Here is a 21,185-nt window from a genome sequence, read left to right as displayed (position 1 = left end):
TCTTAAAATCAGAGCATGACTTTCCCAAAACCAGAAATCCCTGAGACCAAGAAAAGACCATGACATTTGAGAGTCTAGACTAAGAACAAAACAAGACCAAGAATCAACATTTTGGGAGTGGAATCCAAGACCTTGGCCAGAACTTTAAGATTATATCTTGAACCAAGACCAGTCTTGGTCTTTAAATCAAAACAAGACCAGAACAAAACTTTCTCAAAACCAGCATTCACTAAGACCAACACTTTTGAGAGTCAAGACAAAGAACAAAACCAGACCAAGACTATTTGGGAGTGGAATCCAAGACCTTGAACCAAGACCAGTCATAGTCTTTCAATCTTTCAGTCTTCCCCAAAACCAAAAATCAGTGAGACCAAGTCAAGATCAAGACTTTTGAGAGTCAAGACCAAGACCTAACCTTTTGGGAGTAGAATCTAATACCGTACCCAGACCTTTAAAATGAACCTTCAACCAAGACAAGTCTCTAAATCAGAACAAGACTTTCTCAAAACCAAAAATGACTGAGATCAAGACTTTTGAGAGTCAACACCAAGACCGAATGTTTCCATTCATCCGCCCCTTCCATTTAAAATGAACCAGACATCTAGCGCCATCAATGGCACTGAAAAATAAACATTCGCAGTCAGTTCTTCCAGTTATAACGAATTGAACATCTAACACTAGCCACGTTTACATGCTGACTTTTATTCATACCGATTCAAATAATTCCGAATGGAAATTTCAGATCAGCTGTTTACATGTCACTTCATCTATTCCGATCCAGCGTTTACATGTGTCTGCCTTTATTCCGAAAGGACGTTTGACAACTGCCGTCTGACATGCGCAGATTAATCAAAACAAAGCGTCACGTTGCAAAACATGGAGATCGATCATCAGATCAGCTGCTGTTTTAACTTTTCGAGTGGAAACAAAACTTCAGAATGACACGCCGTTCATTTAAAAAGTTGTGTGGGTGCGCTGTGCGTGTGCTTGGAAGCCATGTTGCAAGTGACCTTACTTACGTCACCAAGTGACGTCACCACGTCAGTACGGAGCATGTGCAGAAAGAACGCAACCAGACACCATTCCGCTTCCCTGTTTACATGATATAATTTTACTTCTAATCGGTTTGGGAAAAGGAATATTCCACCCCTGTGAAACGGAATGAAATTCCATTCGGTTTGGGCCTGTTCATTCCGAATGAGGTGTTTATATGGAACACACTAGCCACGTTTACATGCTGACTTTTATTCATACCGATTCAAATCATTCCGAATGGAAATTTCACATCAGCTGTTGACATGTCACTTCATCTATTCCGATCCAGCGTTTACATGTGTCTGCCTTTATTCCGAAAGGACGTTTGACAACTGCCGTCTGACATGCGCAGATCAATCAAAACAAAGCGTCACGTTGCAAAACATGGAGATCGATCGTCAGATCAGCTGCTGTTCTAACTTTTCGAGTGGAAACAAAACTTCAGAATGACACGCCGTTCATTTAAAAAGTTGTGTGGGTGCGCTGTGCGTGTGCTTGGAAGCCATGTTGCATGTGACGTTACTTACGTCACCAAGTGACGTCACCATGTCAGTACGGAGCATGTGCAGAAAGAACGCAACCAGACACCATTCCGCTTCCCTGTTTACATGATATAATTTTACTTCTAATCGGTTTGGGAAAAGGAATATTCCACCCCTGTGAATCGGAATGAAATTCCATTCGGTTTGGGCCTGTTCATTCCGAATGAGGTGTTTATATGGAACACATTTATTCGGTTTGAACAAATATTCCGATTGTAATTGGAATATTTGGCTCCATGTAAAAGTGGCAATTGTCATCAGCAGGGAATGAATTTAAAAACACCAGTTGAGTTGACAGCCAGGGGGCAAGCAGTGTATTTTAAGCATAGTTTGTTACCTCGCTCACAGCAACGTAGTATCTTGGCTGCTGAAACCGCGGCCTATTGTCGTTGCGATCCCGCACGACGATGCGCACCTCGTGCAGTATTACCGTGCCCACCAGTTCGTTGGTACACTGCACCTGAACCACGATGGACTGGATGTACGATGGGGGCTATGGAGAAAAAAAATGTAGCCATTTCAGCGCAACGAATGGATTATTTTTTCCCCCCCATTCTTCAGGTTTGCCTACATACATCTCTGTCGAGTACCCGTCCGGTGCTGTTAAGGTAAAGGGCTTGTTTGGACGGGTCCAGAATCACCCAGTAGTTGTGGTTGTCCCTTAGAGACAAAGAGATGGTTCGGTCCGGACCTTCAGCCACGCCGTTAATCTGCATGTTCTCCACCAACAACGTTCCTGAAAAATTTAGACACATCAAATTTATGCGTAATTCAACACAAGAAAATTCAAAGTGCTTCACGTCACATTAAAAATAAGAACAAGAAATACAAACACAAAACTAAAACTTGGATAAGTTTGTTGTGCTGTTAGGGAAATTCTTTCCAATTTACCATTGAAACTAAAGTTTATCCCCGTCATTGGCTTTGGCATTAATTACTGATGTACCAGTCTTTGAAACTGTCGTATGGCAGAAAACACTCAGGTGAATTGAAGTTCTGCTCTGAGACCCCCAATTTGGCCAAATTACAAAATTGTCCGATATGCATGTGTGATACATCATTGGAAAGCTTAACACTAGAAGTCCCAGAGAATTCTGGTACTCCTACTAGTCCCAAGCAATGGCCGATATGGCCTCTCCCCCGAAAAACCCAGGGGTGTCCAAAACGACCCAAGTGCTTTAGAATTGGCAAGTCGTTGTCCGACAGACAACAGCCGTTCATATGGAAATGCAACCGCTACACATACATTAACTTCAGACACAATGACAACAATTAATGCTCCATGCCCCTGATTCAGTCCTTCTAAACTATAGACACAATTCCTGCTTTACGTTCAAATTGCAGCTCTAAGACACTTTTTTTCCCCCTTCAAAACAATACACACATTTGGGCCATTTTTTTCTGTCGTTGTGTGGGGAGTATAGGAGAAGTGAGTTAAAAAATATGTTAAAAGTGTCAATCGTCATAAATAAATGTAATTAAATAAATGTAGCTTGACTTGAACTGACACATACATTTGGGCCACAAACCAACAGGATTTATGTCTAGTGGTTGTTTTTACAAATGAATAGTTGCTGTCTGTCGGACAACGACTTGCTAGTTCAAAAGCACTTCTGGGTTTTTTTTTTTGGAGGAGAGGCCAAATCGGCCATTGCTTGGGAATATTAGATGTATTTGTCTCGGGAAAGGCCGAGTCGGCCTATGCTGGGTTTTCTAGTGTTAAAATCTCAATTTCGATATCGATGTAATCATTATGATTAGTACAGCTGTTGTAGGGAAGTGACTGCATTCCTATGGAATTTTTGGAGTGATATGGGGGTGGGACACAAAAAAGCTCGGCTTCTTCCCACTTCTTTTTGAGCTAAACTTGTATGTATTACTATTTTTGTTACAATCATCATTACTGTTTTATTTTATTTTGTTTATTTTTTCCATACTTGTTGTTTTTTGTTGTTATTGCTCGAAATAAAACTCAATCAATCTTGAATTCGTTGATGATGAGACGTTACTACTTATCACGGAGGGCTAAGCTAGTTAGCGATGATGCTAATCAGTGTCCTAAGCGTCCCCTTGTATTATTTTGGAGAAGCATATAAGCACTTGAGTTATTGTTCGATAGTAAAGGTGATAATAAATTTCTTTTCATAAAAAATACACACATAAACCCAGTCATATAACAGGCAAGTCTCAACAAAAACTCCCATTCAAACTGTAAACTGTCATACAAGAGAGTGTGCTTTGAAATTGGATTTTGTCTTCATTGTTAATTACAACATGCCTCAAGTGAAATTGTGAAGGTAAATGAAAGAAGTGACATTCATCCAATTTATCGATTAATCGTTAATTAATTGGGCGATTATTAATCGATTATAGATATAATCATTAGTTGGAGCTCTACTTGGAACACGCAGCAGATCGGTTCCTAGAGGCTTCACAGAAGTTAAATAAATCAAGCACTTATTTTGGTCCAAAACCAAGGAATGTTTTGTAGACCAGCAGTACGAGTTTATACATTCTTCTGTAAACGGTGGTGTGTTGCCCTATAATCTGGCAGATCATTTTCACAAGGAGGCTAGCAGACGCAGTCATCAACTAAAAGATGAAAAATAAGCGCTACCTAATGCCCTGAGAGGGGCGCCTTGGAACAGAAATGTGTTTTCAAGTGAAACTTACTTGAAAGTACGTACGTTGCACTGCATATCTTTAGAGAGCCATTACCGTACCCTGGGCCCTGCATTATTAATCAAGCCACTATTCTGTGTTTGACCACAGATTGAAGCATTCCTGCCACGTCGACTGTTAAGTCATTGGAAAACTAACCAGAGTTGCTTTAAAAATGAGCTGTTTTACATTGAGCGCATATAAAATCGACCTTGGGGAACACATCAAGAACCTTCCGACTGTTGCAACGTTTTGATGTTGTTTCATGAATCAAAATTGCCTGCCATTGACAGCAATAGACGTCCAACCCATTAAGCGTCTTTTAAAAGCCGTTATGTGCAGCTTATATTACAGGAATCAGGAAACATTTACTTTTTTTTTTTTTTTTCTCTCCATTTTTTAAATTCCATAAATTAAAATTGCCTGCCTTTGACTGCAATAGACGTCCAATCCACTGACTGACTGAAACAAGCCTTTATTTGCAGTTTATATTATAGAAATCAGATATTCTTTAATGAATTAGTTTTTTCCCATTTTTTATATAAATAAAGATTATAACTGAGAATAAAACAAAACTTTTAATTAGGGCTGTCAAACGATTAAAATTTTTAATCGAGTTAATTACAGCTTAAAAATTCATTGTAATTAATCACAATCGCAATTCAAACCATCTATAAAATGTGCCATGTTTTTCTGTAAATTATTGTTGGAATGGAAAGATAAGACACAAGATGGATATATACATTCAACATGCGGTACATAAGGACTGTATTTGTTTATTATAACAAATCAACAAGATGGCATTAACATTATTAACATTCTGTTAAAGTGATCCATGGATAGAAAGACTTGTAGTTCTTAAAAGATAAATGTTAGTACAAGTTATAGAAATTTTATATTAAAACCCCTCTTAATGTTATCGTTTTACTAAAATTTGTACAATTTTCAATCAAAAAATAAACTAGTAGCCCGCCATTGATGATGCCAATAATTACTTACACAATGCTCATGGGTGCTGAAGCCTATAAAATCAGTCGCACCCAAGCGCCAGCAGAGGGCAGCGAAACTCCATAAAACACAATTAACAAGTGGGCAGTTCACTGTACTGTCATTTAAATCTGTCTGAGCGGGGCATGTGCGTTAATTGCGTCAAATATTTTAACGTGATTAATTAAAAAAATGAATTACCGCCCGTTAACGCGATAATTTTGACAGCCCTAATTTTAATCATTATTAAACATATATAGATCTAGGCCGCAGCTATCGATTATTTTAGTTATTTTAGTTTGAATAATCGAATAATCGGATAAGGAACATAAAAGGTTTAAATGCCTAAGCTGAGCCTCAGCCGGTATAAAAATAAATAAATGAGGATCTAAGTTAAACAAAAGAACAATTGGCTGACTTACATAGCAAAGTCCGCTAGTTTAAATGCTATATAATGCTAACATTTCTTTACAATGCTTTTAACAAATGGTTCAAACGCATATTCCCACAAAAACGGCCAAATACACCTATAAACTAACAAATGCATTAAAAAAAATTTGCTCCAAAAAAAAAAAAAAAAAAAAAAAAAAAAACTAGCTTATGTTAGTCTTAACAGGGAGCAACTGAATTCAGCCACGTCACATGAGTTATCTCATATTCACTGTTGCCACTAGAGGGCAGTGTGTCCACTCAAATTAATAAAACTAAATGAAAACACTTTCAAAACAAACCATTACAACGGCGTCTATAATTAATCGAAAACTCAAAGCAGCAAAATTCAATTTGAATCTTTTTTGTATTTGAATTACTCGAGTTAATCGGTTAATCGTCAATAGATGTATAATATTCACCATTAACTCATTCATTACTATTGACAGCAATAAACACAAATTCCAATTATTATTTCTAAACATAAAAAAAAAAAAGTATATATTTACATATACAGTGGAGCAAATAAGTATTTAGTCAACCACCAATTGTGCAAGTTCTACTCCTTGAAAAAATTAGAGAGGCAACATGGGTAAACCTCAACAATGAGAGGCAGAATGTGCGGGGAGAAAAAAACTGAAAATCACATTGTTTGATTTTTAAAGAATTTATTTCCAAATTAGAGTGGAAAATAAATATTTGGTCACCTACAAACAAACAAAATTTCTGGCTGTCAAAGCGTTCTAACTTCTTCTAACGAGGCTCCACTCGTTACCTGTATTAATGGCACCTGTTTTAACTCATTATTGGTATAAAATACACTTCTCCACAACCTCAGTCGTCACACTCCAAACTTTTTGGTAGAAACACAGGTTCTCGTGTTTGGAGGAGAAAGAATACTGAATTGCATCCGAAGAACACCATACCCACTGTGAAGCATGGGGGTGGAAACATCATGCTTTGGGGCTGTTTTACTGTAAAGGGACCAGGTCTCTCTAATCTCTGATCTCTCTAAAGAAAGAATGAATGGGGCCATGTATCGAGATATTTTGAGTAAAAATCTCCTTCCATCAGCAAGGGCATTGAAGATGAGACATGGCTGGGTATTTCAGCATGACAATGATCCCAAACACACAGCCAGGGCAACAAAGGAGTGGCTTCGTAAAAAGCATTTCAAGGTCCTGGAGTGGCCTAGCCAGTCTCCAGATCTCAACCCCATAGACAATCTGTGGAGGGAGCTGAAAGTCAAAACACCACTGCTCTAGAGGAGATCTGCATTGAGGAATGGGCCAAAATTCCAGCAACAGTTTGTGAAAAGCTTGTGAAGAGTTACAGAAACGTTTGGCCTGCATTACTGCCAACAAAGGTACATAACAAAGTATTGAGATGAACTTTTGGTATTGACCAACTACTTATTTTCCACCATGATTTGCAAATAAATTCTTTAAAAATCAAACAATGTGATTTTCTGTTTTTTTTTTTTCCACATTCTGTCTCTCATGGTTGAGGTTTACCCATGTTGACAATTACAGACCTCTCTAATATTTTCAAGTGGAAGAAATTGCACAATTAGTGGTTGACTAAATACTTATGTGCCCCACTGTATACTCATTCACTGCTATTGACGGCAATAGACGTCCAATCCGTCAATGGCACTGAAACAGGATCATGCAATGTCAGCCATCCCAATCAAAATGGATTTGACATCTGTCACTGTCAATGTTTGCCATTAAAAGCGACTCACCCCAAACAAAAAAACACGCTAAATGTAGCAATGCAGCAGCCATCTGCCTCAGCAGGGTAATAAAAACCTGCACTTTGCTTTGTTCTTGATGTGCTTCCACATACAACATCTGCACAATCTAATATCTGACACTAAATTGGGCCACGGTCTTTCGTGCTCCCATGGAAACAATGTCAAACGCTTTGATGTGATTCACTGCTGTGGTGAATTAAGTTGGAAGCGAGAGGTAAATCTGGTGAAATTGACTTTTATATAGTATTGGAAATGAGATCCAAAAATTCAAGATCGGTCGATTTGGTGCTGCCCAGTCCAGAAAAAACACATGGCACTGATGAAACAATTACATTGTGAAGAACTGATTCACCTTGCAGTGACTGTGATTAGAGGCTCTTTGAAGACTATGCGCCGGATTTTTACAAAAAAATGTTAGAAGCAGATCATAACATCTGGGAATCGGTAGGAAAAAGAACCATCTCCTATAATGAAGCAAGGAGAGAAATGAAATGAGATCAAGCGTGAAAGGTAGTTTATGTAAACCTAGTGTTTTGATTTTTGTCTTCCTCTGTCTGAGTGACAAAACTGAATGTACCCACAAGCCTTTGCCCCAACCCTCGGTCCCCAGTTATGCAGGTGATGCCAGTACCTCACAAACCGAGGCTCTGCACCGACTTGACTGGATGTCGAATCAGCCTTTGGGAACTCCGGGTATTTCGCAATCCGGCTCGAAGGACCAATTAAATGTCAAATTCAAATATTAATCCTTAGGGTGACGTTTATAAAATTACTAGGGGTGTCAAACGATTAAAATTTTTAATCGCGTTAATTACAGCTTAAAAATTAATTAATCGTAATTAATCACAATTAATCGCAATTCGAACCATCTATAAAATATGCCATATTTTTCTGTAAATTATTGTTGGAATGGAAAGATAAGACACAATGCGGACATATACATACAACATACTGTACATAAGTACTGTATTTGTTTATTGTAACAATAAATCCACAAATGGCATTATTAACATTCTTTCTGTTAAATTGATCCACGGATAGAAAGACTTGTAGTTCATAAAAGACAAATGTTATAGTTACAAGTTATAGTATTTTTATGTCAAAACCCCTCTTCATGTTTTCGTTTTAATAAAATTTGTAAAATTTTCCATCAAAAGTAGTTAATATAATAATAATAAGAATAAAAATAACAATAATAAGAATAGAGTGACCAAATTCGAAGTAAGTTTTACGTGTATTTTGCATAGCTATTTTGATATGGAATGCCAGTTCATTTTGCATTGTTGTTTAACTGTGAGAATAGGGCCTCATTACTATAGACTGAAGTGCTTTTCTTTTTGTGAACATTTTTTTTTTTGAGAGAGATAGGAATATTATTTTTGTTGTGCTTTCACTAAATGATACTTTTGTTGTGAAGGAGAAGCTTATGCCAATAAACTGCGCGGTCCAAAGAACGCCTGTGTCAACTCGCCTTTATAAGATATATATCTCTGCACATATCTCACCCAAAATACAACAAGAGACACATAATTGCCACTAAAAGAAAGAAAACTTACCGAAATATGTGTGGAACACAAATAGCAATTTGCATTGCATTGTGCATACAGCATAAACATCTCACAACTACTAATTCTCCCACGTTTAGAAGAAATAACATTAGTATGGAACGGTGCTGCCCCCAAGCGGCCGGTGGCATTCTCTTCACGGCCTCATTTAATCTGTTTGAGGCAATGTGCGAGATGGTCATTCAGTGCATGCGTTAATTGCATCAAATATTTTAACGTGATTAATTTTTAAAAAATTAACGCCCGTTAACGCGATAATTTTGACAGCCCAAAAAATTACACAAAATAATGAGAGAAGGCAGTCAGATTTTTTGGAAACTTGCAAGCAGAATGGAAGGGAGCTATACAGTGCAATACTAGACTACACAATACAGGCCCTGAAAATTGTTCTAACCTAAGCTTTCCGTCTCCTTTTTATTCGGGATGGCCCTGTGTAACTGTATTTGTCCTGTATCGTCAGGGTACGTACATGATGGTTCAGTGCACGCAGTCAGATGGCGAATACGTTGGAGGGAAAAAAAAAAATTATGTCGGAGTTAGGGCGCTTTCACACTAGCACTCTATGGTCCTTTTTAAACAGATTTCTTTTTCGTAGTCCGCTTCATTTTTTAAATGTGAAAGCACATTCAAACTCTAGTTCGGACCTAACAAACGAACATTGATCCGCTCGAAAATCGTGGGAAGCAGACCAGTGTGAGCTTAGAACAGTGGCTGAGACGGGGCGACTGTTTCATGAGTCTCACTCTCCTGGAAGTGGCGACAATTCGACAGTCAAAGAAGTTAAGAAAGTGAAAGCGATCAAGCGCCTGTGTGAATTGGGGTACCACTCAGTTCCCTTTTGTGGTTTAATTTTCACCTATGCATTTTTTTTATACACTCCAGTTGGCTCGGCATCGAGTTGGGATGGGCTGACCCGCCTTAATTTACGCTACATTATTTGCAGGATCACAGCACCACGCTATGATGCTACACACTCTCCCACTAGTGCGGTATTTCCTCTTTAATTTGCAATTGTATCCGTGTGCGCCCTGCAAGACGGGGGCGTGGCTTGCAAAATGTCGTGGCGTGGCGTAGTTGATGTTAGGGCGGGAGTGTGGCTTACAAGCAGTGTTCGTTAAAGAAATATTTTTGTCATAGTTGACAACCAATTTTTTTTTTAAGACGATGACAAGATGATAACAATCTAAAAACGTGTCTTGGGAGACTAAAATATAATGAGACGAATGCCAGTTTTCGTCTGACAAAACGAGAACGAGACAATTTTCCGTCATATGTTCACGATGTGTGACATTTTATGTGTAGTTGGTCTGCATCGTAGCAGTGTGTTTGTGTCACTCATGTGATGTGCTGGCTCCCCCCTGCCCCCACTCATTAGTGCAATGTCCTCTCCAGTCTCGAGGCTTGCACGCATGCTTACACGGTAAGATTTGTTTTCTTATCTTGGCAAGAGAGGATATGGAATGTTGCTTTAGCCTTTAAAGGTCGTGCTGAGCGATCATCACACACTAAATGTAACTCATTGCATTAGCATAATATTCACGTTCACGTTGACATTAGGCTAATGCTAACAGCGAACGTCCTCCTAAATTCTCGGACAACCTTTTTTCATACAGTTCTTGGCGTCCATTTGGGTATAATTCAATGACAATAATGTACTGTTTTCCTGTTGAGTGTGTATTTTCAGGCATTGACCTTGTAGATGCTACAATATGTGCTCATCTGTCAATGTTCATTCGAAATAATAATAATAATAATTACTAAAATATGACTAAGACTAATAAGTATTATCGTCCAAAAGACTAAGACGAAAATTAAAAGGGCTGCCAAAAGCAACACTGATTGTCAGACCAGGTTGAGGTTAAGGCTACGAATGCGGCTAGCTATACATCGCACCCGTCGCGAAAGAAGAGCCATGGCAACATTTAGCCTCGTCAAGAGTCAGACTCAGGTGTAGCATGAAGATTTAGCCACTCTTACCCACTGTGCGCTCCCACTGACACCTGAGCCAAAATTGCGGAGAACGAGACGCGCCTCCAGCAACGGCATGGCAGGCAGAGGCTTCATGAATATTAACCGGCGCAGGTTACACGCCTCGCCAATTGGCAGCTGTCGAAAAGGTCGACATCTTCTCGCCTGTTTGCTCAAGAATGGGGACTAGCTTAAAGTTCGGAGGGCGCGTTTTGACATTAGCGTGACTTACCGTTGGGACTCTCCTCATCTATGGCGACAATGGTAGCAGGAGGGCCCGACCGAGAGAGTTTACATTCTGTCATAAAAAGAAAATATGTCATTGTTAGCAAACACAGTTCTTTTACTTTTACCTAAGGCTTAATAAATGATCAAATTAGTGAACAATTATTTTGGCAGTCGATTAATTGTTTTGAAATTTTGTTTATCTTAGATTTGTCTAAATATACTGAAGTTTCGTAACTCATTGGATGCCATTGACTTCGATAGACGTCCAAATCATTTGGACTGGGGTAGTTTGGATATCAGTGTCGGTATATAAATTAGTAATATTCTCCAATTTAGTTTTAAATGTTTTTTAACTAGAAAATGGAATACAGCAGTACATATATATATATATATATATATTTTTTTTTTTAAATAACTTGAAATTTAAAAAAAAAAAAAAAAAAAGGGAAAAACCAGTTAATACTCTCATCATTATTATTATTATTATTATTATTATTTAAATATTTTGAATTTAAAAAAAGGAAAGGATAAAACAGCAAATATGATCTTTTTTTTTTTCATTTAAAAATTTCCTATATTTTCTTAATTTACAAATAAACCGTAAATCTTATTTTTAATTTTAAAATGTTTAATAGCATTTACATATTTTGTAATTCAAAAACTTAATAAAAAAGGAAAACCCAGTAAATAGTCTTTATTTCTTTTTTTAAACAATTTAAATGTTTTTTAAAAGGATAAAACAGCAAATATAGTAATTTTTTCATTTAAAAAATGTCCAATATATATTTTCAAATTTACAAATAAAACAGTAAATCTTATGTCTAATTTAGAAATGTTTAATAGTATTAAAATATTTTTTTTAAATCAAAAACTTGAAATAAAAAAAATAAAGGAAAAAAAAACTGGTAATATTCTCATTTTTTTTTTTTATTAAAAAAAAAATATACATGAAAAAAAAAAAGATAAAACAGCAAATCATTTTTTCATTTTAAAATATCCAATATATTTGTTTAAATGTATCAATAAAACAGTAAATCTTATTTTTAATTAATTTTAAAAAATATATATTTTTTAAAATATCTTTTTAATTATAAAACTTGAAATTAAAAAAAGGAAAAACGGTTAATGTTCTCATTATTTTTTAACTTTTTAAACATCTTTAATAATAAAAAAAAAAAAAAAAAAAAGAATGGATAAAAGAGCAAAAATAATCATTTTTTAATTTTAAAATTTCCAGTACATATATTTTTAAATTTACAAATAAACAGCAAAGCTTATATATTTTTAATTTTAAATTTTCAATAGTATTAAAATATTTTTTCAATGAAAAAAGGGGGAAATGTAAATATTAATTTATTTCTGTAAATTTCAAATTGCTGTACTTTTTTTCCTGTTGAATGTTGAAAAAAATAGCAGAAAAGGAAAAAAATACAATAAATATTCTGATTTCTGTAAAATAACAAATACCATGAATTTTATATACTGACAAGATTAGTCGACTCATAGCAAAAAAAAAAAAAAAAACAACATTATTCAACTATCAAAAGAATATTGTGGCAGCCATACTTTCAACAAATCTCCATTGGTTGACTTACAGGGTCAATACTTCAAACACAACATTAATAGAGAAGGAGAGGAGAAAGGAAAGCGTTCTCACCCTCATATTGCCAGTCTGCAGCAGAAGACCAACCAGTTGGGAATAAAGGAAAGATGAAGGAAAGAAAAAAAGAAGAAAGGAAAGGAAGAAATTAGGAATACATTCTCAGGCTGTGAGTGCATTTGAGGTTTTCAGTATCGTGTACGACATTTTTCCCCAAACTGAAAATGACTGCTGTCTAATTATTCCTACTCGAACAGGAGTCCGAAGGTGCCAATGTGACATTCAAATATTCAAAAGGGGCTGATCCATCCGTCCTTGCCAGAAAAGATACTGCGTCAACATTCAGATGCCCTCCAATCACTTTTCTTAAGAAATACTTTTATGAGTTGTGTGCTGTTTCATCTTGTTTCCTGATTCTGTAGAAGCCAAATTCCAATTCAATCTACTCTTGTTGAATGTGTTCAGAACTAAAACCTTGGGAAGATTTAAAGACCAGCAGCATGACTTTATAATAGGAGTGGGAACCTCTTGGTACCTCACGATACGATTTCCAAAGCTCACGATAATGATAATATGACGATATGGCGATACGATTATTGATACATTGGTCAGGAAATCATTCTCGGGTATTCTACAAAAAAACTAATAAACAGAAAAACAAGCTTTTGCTGTGATTTGGAATGAGTTCGTCATGAGTAGACGTCCAATCTCTTTGAAGTGGGAGGGATGCAGCGAATGAACAAATGTTAATTCGCTGCCACCCTCCCAGTTCAAAGGGATTGGACGTCTACGGCCGTCAGTGGCAGCCAATGCCAGGCAATGAGGTAAATTTGGGCCATTTAAGGTCATTTACCTGTTGATTTTTGGGGTTTTTTATGGATCACTTCCTGTTTATTTTGATTTGATTATCTAAATGCCCTGAAAATCGGACAGAGTGACTGCGAATGCTCTGGTTTCAAATGTACGAACGTTCCCAGTCTAAATACGTTGGGCGTCGAGCACCATCAATGCAGCCTTAGAGTTATAGTGGGGGAAATAAGTATTTAGTCAACCACCAATTGTGCAAGTTCTCCTACTTGAAAAGATTAGAGAGGCCTGTAATTGTCAACATGGGTAAACCTCAACCATGTGAGACAGAATGTGTGGGGAAAAAAAAACAGAAAATCATTGTTTGATTTTTAAAGAATTTATTTCCAAATTAGAGTGGAAAATAAGTATTTGGTCACCTATAAACAAGCAAGATTTCTGGCTGTCAAAGAGATCCAACTTCTTACGAGGTCTAACGAGGCTCCACTCGTTACCTGTAATGGCACCTGTTTTAACTTATTATCGGTATAAAAGACACCTGTCCACAATCTCAGTCAGTCACACTCCAAACTCCACTATGGCCACGACCAAAGAGCTGTCGAAGGACACTAGAGACAAAATTGTAGATCTGCACCAGGCTGGGAAGACTGAATCTGCAATAGAGGAAGTCGGACATCCGGGCATTTAATGACATCACCAGCCACAACAAAGCGCCGCCATATTGACAATGGGGCAAAAGACGAGTCACAAGCAGTTGCTCTGTCGTGCATTGTAATACAAACGCGTTTAACTTTCATTTTATTTGCGGTCTTTTTTCCGTCGGAATGACTAAAAGTTGCTGTGTTGCAGGTTGTCACACAAGGAAGAGTTCGAAGCTGCAGTTGAAGTTCTTCATTCTTCCACGTGAGAAGAAAAGGTGAAACAAATGGCTGAGAGCAATTAATCGAGGAACAATAAAAGAAGACGGCTCCGTGGACTATTTTCGCCTTTGGGAACCTAATTCCAAGCACATTTACGTTTGCAACCGACATTTTATTACTGGTGAGTAAACTTTAATTTTTGCCCCAATTAGCTGCGAGGATTCAATAGACTAGGCAGTGATTATTATTACCGGAACCGGCAACTCGCAAAGCGTTATTTTTCTTTTGCCGTGAACTGCTCTGATTACTCAATCGGTATATTATTGACTTGGTGGGAATTGGTTATTTTGCCGTGACGTGCTCACGGCTAAATAACGCTTGGAGGCGAATTACCGGTTACGGCAGAAATAATCACTTCGTATATAATACCAATTTTCTCAGTTCCACACAGTACATATTCCAAGTAAATGATAAAGGTCAACTTACTGGGTGACTTGATGAGGTAGTTGTAGATGTTTCTGAACTCCACTGCAGGCCATTCCTTTGTTTATCCAGCTATCAGCTGCGACTTTGTATCAGCAGCTTTGTAAGCCGCTAATTTTAAATTGCATCGCTTCCTCGTGGATTTCGGCAGTGACTCATGATAATAGTAAGCCACGTTTAAGACGTTTTTAGGAAAAAAGACGCAAAACACACCTGAAATACATGAATTTCAGACGTTTGTCTATGGAATGTTTAGCTGTGCGTTCCCCCTTCACAAAATGGCGACACGTTGCTAAGCGAGGTGACATCATCGTGACATCACATCGACTTCCCCCATAGGTAAAACGCTTGGTGTAAAGAAATCAACTGTGGGAGCAATTATTAGAAAATGGAAGACATACAAGACCACTGATAATCTCCCTCTATCTGGGGCTCAATGCAAGATCTCACCCCATTGCGTCAAAATGATAACAAGAACGGTGAGCAAAAAATCCCAGAACCACACGGGGGGACCTAGTGAATGACCTACAGAGAGCTGGGACCACAGTAACGAAGGCTACTATCAGTAACACAATGCGCCGCCAGGGACTCAAATCCTGTACTGCCAGACGTGTCCCCCTGCTGAAGCCAGTACACGTCCAGGCCCGTCTGCGGTTCGTTAGAGAGCATTTGGATGATCCAGAAGAGGACTGGGAGAATGTGTTATGGTCAGATTAAACCAAAATAGAACTTTTTGGTAGAAACGCAGGTTCTCGTGTTTGGAGGAGAAAGAATACTGAATTGCATCCGATGAACACCATACCCACTGTAAAGCATGGGGGTGGAAACATCAAGCTTTGGGCCTGTTTTTCTGCAAAGGGACCAGGACGACTGATCTGTGTAAAGGAAAGAATGAATGGGGCCATGTATTGAGAGATTTTGAGTGAAAATCTCCATCCATCAGCAAGGGCATTGAAGATGAGACGTGGCTGGGTCTTTCAGCATGACAAAGATCCTAAGCACACATTCAGGGCAACAAAGGAGTGGCTTCGTAAGAAGCATTTCAAGGTCCTGGAGTGGCCTAGCCAGTCTCCAGATCTCAACCCCATAGAAAATCTGTGGAGGGAGTTGAAAGTCCGTGTTGCCCAACGATAGCCCCAAAACATCACTGCTCTAGAGGAGATCTGCATGGAGGAATGGGCCAAAATACCAGCAACAGTGTGTGAAAATCTTGTGAAGAGTTACATAAAACGTTTGGCCGCCGTTATTGCCAACAAAGGGTACATAACAAAGTATTGAGATGAACTTTTGGTATGGAGCAAATACTTATTTTCTACCATGATTTGCAAATTCTTTTAAAAATCCAACAATGTGATTGTTTTTTTTTCTCCACATTCTGTCTCTCATGGTTAAGGTTTACCCATGTTGACAAGTACAGGCACTTGCACTATTAGTGGTTGACTAAATACTTATTTTCCCCACTGTAAGCCGCTCCCGAGTATAAGTCGCACCCCCAGCCAAACTATGAAAAAATATGGTACTAAGACGCGACCCGGTAAATGTCCGTGTAATCTCTTTGTCAGTCAACCCGGGAAATTGCTTTCACACACAAGGGCTACCTGTATAAATCCCAGGAATTTAATGGTGTTTCAATATGGATGAAAGCGGCTTTAGTGGGATGCACATGACATAATTGTAGCATTAGCAGTGCTAACTTCAGTATGATGTCAGCTCTCGGAAAGAAACTCGGTCTGTTTGTTTTGGTTGTTATGGTCGTGTAGCGCCTGCTAGAGGGCACAAGGTTGAAGAGATGGAAGCTGGTGCGTGTCTAGTCTTTTATGATGCTCCTTGCCCTTCCTTGTTTCTAGTTGGTGGACAAAGGAGGAACGGGGCAGTCGATGACCTCTTGTGCTGCTTTGATCACCCTCTGCTGTCTCATGTCTGCTTCTGTGCAGCTTTAGTGCCACTTTGACACAGCATAGGTCAGCAGGCTCTCAACGAATGACCTCACTAGTACGGTTGCCAGATCAGAATAACAGTTGTCCAAATGACAATCTCTTGTTCAAGATGTTTCCCTTTTACAATCTTAAGCATATTTACGTTTTGGGTTTGTGGTGGACACATTGTACTGGAACTACAATTCACCAATGAGCATCATGGGAGATGAAGTTCTTCCTAAAAAAGTGAAAACTATTGTATTTTTGTATCAATGAAACAAATTAATTAAGAATTAATCGTATATTTACTCAATGATAAATGAATGACATGTTTGTCCACAGAAATCACTGCCAAAGTACAACTTAGACAATATTTTCCAGAGCCGATTCCTAAGTACATTATGGGAAAGTACTCACCGTAATTTTCAGACTATAAGCCGCTACTTTTTTCCCTCATTTTGAGTCCTGTGGCTTTTAGTCCAGTGGGTTATTTGGGTTAATAGGTAACACTTTGACAGCGGCGTCATAAAACTGCCATAAAACCATAACTTTGATGGTCTTATGACAGTCTTATGGCACTACTGTCAAATAAAGTGTTACCAAATAACATAACTAGCAATTAATGAAACAACTGGAACATCAACTGAAGACATAATTAGCACAGAACATGAATTTTTATTTTTATTTACATCTTTAGCGCTGCAGTGCATTCTAGGAGGCACGTTGGATGACAACAGTGTTGTCAGCAGATGGCAGCAGAGGTTGACTGTCTCCCCCAAGGGCGCAGTGGTGGCCAAATGAAGCTTTTTGAAGCAATGAAGCTTTGCAGCCAATTGGTTGGCATAAGACGGCTGTCATAAGACCAAATGAACCACAATGAAGCTTTGCAGCCAATTGGTTCAAAGCTTCATAGTGGTTCATTTTGCAGCCAATTGGTTCAAAACTTAATGGTGGTTCATTTCATCATATGACAGTCTTATGATGCCACTGTCAAATAAAGTGTTACCAATTAATATCCTTTGTGTAAATGTCCCATAATACAGTGAGGACAGCTGCGGCTTATAGTCCCGTGCGGGTTATCTATGAACTAATGCCGTTTTCGTGTCAAATTTGGTGGGTTGTGGCTTATAGTCTGAAAATTACAGTATAGTAATTGATTTCAAAAGCAGAAGTAAATCTACATGTCACAAGGAAACAATTTAACACTAGAAAACCCAGCATAGGCTGACTCGGCCTTTCCCGAGACAAATACTCCTAATATTCCCAAGCAATGGCCGATTTGGCCTTTCCCCCCCAAAAAAACAGAAGTGCTTTTGAACTAGCAAGTTGTTGTCCGACAGACAGCAACCATTCACTTGTAAAAACAACCACTAGACATACATCCTGTTGGTTTGCGGCCCAAACGTTTGTGTCAGTTCAAGTCAAGCTACATTTATTTAATTACATTTATTTATGACGATTGACACTTTTTACATATTTTTTAACTCACTTCTCCTATACTCCCCACACAACGACAAAAAAAATGGCCCGAATGTGTGCATTGTTTTGAAGGGGGAAAAAAAGTGTCTTAGAGCTGCAATTTGAACGTAAAGCAGGAATTGTGTCTATAGTTTAGAAGGACTGAATCAGGGGCATGGAGCATTAATTGTGGTCATTGTGTCTGAATTTAATGTATGCGTAGCGGTTGCATTTCCCTATGAACGGCTGTTGTCTGTCGGACAATGACTTGCCAATTCTACAGCTCTTGGGTCATTTTGGCTACCTCTGGGTTTTCCAGGGGAGAGGCCATATCGGCCATTGCTTGGGACTAGTAGGAGTACCAGAATTCTCTGGGACTTCTAGTGTTAAAACGCTCCAAAATACACAACAACCCTCCGCAGTAACACACTCTTAAACTTGTACCTACTTCAGACCAGTCTTGAGTCTACATGTCTGAAATTAACTCAGGCAAGCCTTGGTCTTGCTCCCTTCCTTCATTAATTTCACATTGTTTCTCAAAAGTTACTGTTTGTAAGGAGAGAAACACAGAACCCACATCACAGACCAGATTGTGTTTGATTTTGACACATCCGGTTTTATCCAAAAACTCACTGAATCCATTTTTGGCAATGCTAACATACTGAAAAGCACGCTTATAAATCCAACGTAGCAAGTCCCGCGGGTTCCTTCAATTGGAATCAAATAACATCAAACCATTTTGCTGTCCCTTCTGCATTGGCTCTAAGCTTTAAAAGCAGTATTGTAGACATAAGGAACACATATTTGGTGTGTTCATTCGCCCAACGCTTGAAGCTCAAACACTGGAAGAGAATTTTCCACTCGCTCCTTTTCACGCTTTGTGATTGTGTATTGTAACAATAGTTAGTAGTTACAGGACCAGCTGGCCTTTGAGAGTGCATTTGTTTGGGTGTGTGTGCATGACAGATGCACATCTCTTGCCTGACTGCGTCTTCATTCAGTGTTAGGCAATGCTACTCATCTATTACCGACTGTCCATTAGGGCTGCTACAAAGAAGTCTTTTGATAGTTGACGACTCACCAATTATTTTTTACAATAGTCTCTCGGCAAACAATGCTAAAAAATAGTGTTTGGACTCGAGTTGTCCCGATTGCATATTTTTGCATCTGGGTTTGAGTCCAAGTCACCTTATTTTGTAGACTCTGCAGATACCAAGTACTGATTTTTTTGTACATTGGTAATTTATTTAGTAATTTATTTAAAAAAAAAAAAATTTGAAAATATCCTTGTCCATCTTGATTATTTTGTTGCTTTGTAGCCATTAAAAAATCTATTTAAAAAATAACCAAATTTTGTGTATTGTAATTACAAAATAATAACATAGTAATAACAATGTATATTAGAGTTGTCCCGATCACATATTTTTGCAGATAAATTGGGGTCCGAGTCCCGATTTTTGAGGACCTGTCGATACAGAGTATTGATCTGATACATCAGCAATTTATTCATTTGATAATTTATCACAAAACATGCGATCCATGAGTTAATTTGGACAATATTCTTGTCCTTTTTTATTCTTTTGTTGCTTTTTAGCCAATAGATTAAAAATATTTCAAATGTAGTTTATCATATGTAATTACATAGTAACAACATAGTAATAACAATATATTTTATAGTTGTCTCAATCACATATTTTTGCAGCTAAATTGGGGTCCGAGTCCCGATTTTTGAGGACCTGTCGATACAGAGTATTGATCTGATACATCAGCAATTTATTCATTTGATAATTTATCACAAAACATGCGATCCATGAGTTAATTTGGACAATATTCTTGTCCTTTTTTATTCTTTTGTTGCTTTTTAGCCAATAGATTTAAAATATTTCAAATGTAGTTTATTGGTCATATGTAATTACATAGTAACAACATAGTAATAACAATATATTTTACAGTTTTCTCGGTCACATAATTTTGCAGCTGGATTGGAGTCCGAGTCACCTGATTTTTGAGGATCTGCCAATACAGAGTATCGATCTAATACGTCAGCAATTTATTCATTTAATAATTTATCACAAAACATGCATTGTATGGGTTTCTTTGGAGAATATTCTTGTCCACTTTTATTCTTTTGTTGCTTTTTTAGCCAATAAAAAATAGAGTAAATATATCAAATGTGGTTTATTCGTCATATGTAATTAAAAACAATAACATAGTAATAACAGTATATGTTTTCTCGATTACATATTTTTGCAGCCAAACTGGAGTCAGAGTCTCCTGATTTTGCAGACATGCATTGTATGGGTTTCTTCGGAGAATATTCTTGTCCACTTTTATTCTTTTGTTGCTTTTTAGCCAATAAAAAATATAGTAAATATATCAAATGTAGTTTATTGGTCATATGTAATTACAAAACAATAACATAGTAATAACAGTATAAGTTGTCCCAATTACATATTTTTGCAGCTGAACTGGAGTCCGAGTCTCCTGATTTTGCAAACATGCATTGTATGGGTTTCTTTGGAGAATATTCTTGTCCACTTTTGTTCTTTTGTTGCTTTTCAGCCAATAAAAAATATAGTAAATATATCAAATGTAGTTTATTCGTCATATGTAATTACAAAACAATAATATAGTAATAACGGTACATATTGTCTCGATGACATATCTTTGCAGCCGAAATGGAGTCAGAGTCTCCTGATTTTGAGGATCTGCAGATATAGTTCATTAAGAAAAATTCATAATTAATAATTGATTTAATAAGTTATTACTAAACATGCATTTGTTGGGTTGCTTTTGAAAATGTGTTGCTTTGTTGCAGTTAAAAAAAAAAATCTTATAAACACGATCTTTTTCCACTCAATTCCGTTCTTTTAAAAATGTTGCATAGTAC

General features: G+C 37.5%; 2 protein-coding genes across 3 annotated transcripts in view; one reads left to right on the top strand and one right to left on the bottom strand.

The window, feature by feature from the left end:
• LOC130909735 (glycylpeptide N-tetradecanoyltransferase 1-like) overlaps positions 1 to 21,185 on the top strand; it is a 305,690-nt gene that overhangs the window by 64,945 nt on the left and 219,560 nt on the right. The window contains exons 2-4 of the mRNA XM_057826515.1: positions 12,769 to 12,940; positions 13,029 to 13,156; positions 14,428 to 14,619. The gene's annotated coding sequence lies outside the window, so the exon portion shown is untranslated. The remainder of the gene's footprint in view (positions 1 to 12,768; positions 12,941 to 13,028; positions 13,157 to 14,427; positions 14,620 to 21,185) is intronic.
• The window catches only part of pcdh15b (protocadherin-related 15b), a 268,709-nt gene that overhangs the window by 185,485 nt on the left and 62,039 nt on the right, over positions 1 to 21,185 (bottom strand). Inside the window, exons 3-6 of one of the 2 annotated variants that reach the window (XM_057826514.1) lie at positions 12,829 to 12,843; positions 11,176 to 11,241; positions 2,153 to 2,313; positions 1,915 to 2,070 (exon numbers count right to left, since the gene is read on the bottom strand). In XM_057826514.1, coding sequence (XP_057682497.1) covers positions 1,915 to 2,070; positions 2,153 to 2,313; positions 11,176 to 11,241; positions 12,829 to 12,843 — 398 coding nt within the window. The remainder of the gene's footprint in view (positions 1 to 1,914; positions 2,071 to 2,152; positions 2,314 to 11,175; positions 11,242 to 12,828; positions 12,844 to 21,185) is intronic. The other variant, XM_057826513.1, reaches the window with a different exon arrangement.

The sequence above is a fragment of the Corythoichthys intestinalis genome, chromosome 21 (genome assembly GCF_030265065.1).
Source record: "Corythoichthys intestinalis isolate RoL2023-P3 chromosome 21, ASM3026506v1, whole genome shotgun sequence".
Taxonomy (NCBI): domain Eukaryota; kingdom Metazoa; phylum Chordata; class Actinopteri; order Syngnathiformes; family Syngnathidae; genus Corythoichthys; species Corythoichthys intestinalis.
The sequence above is the reverse complement of the archived record's forward strand: the minus strand, read 5'-3'. Positions and strand labels throughout refer to the sequence as shown.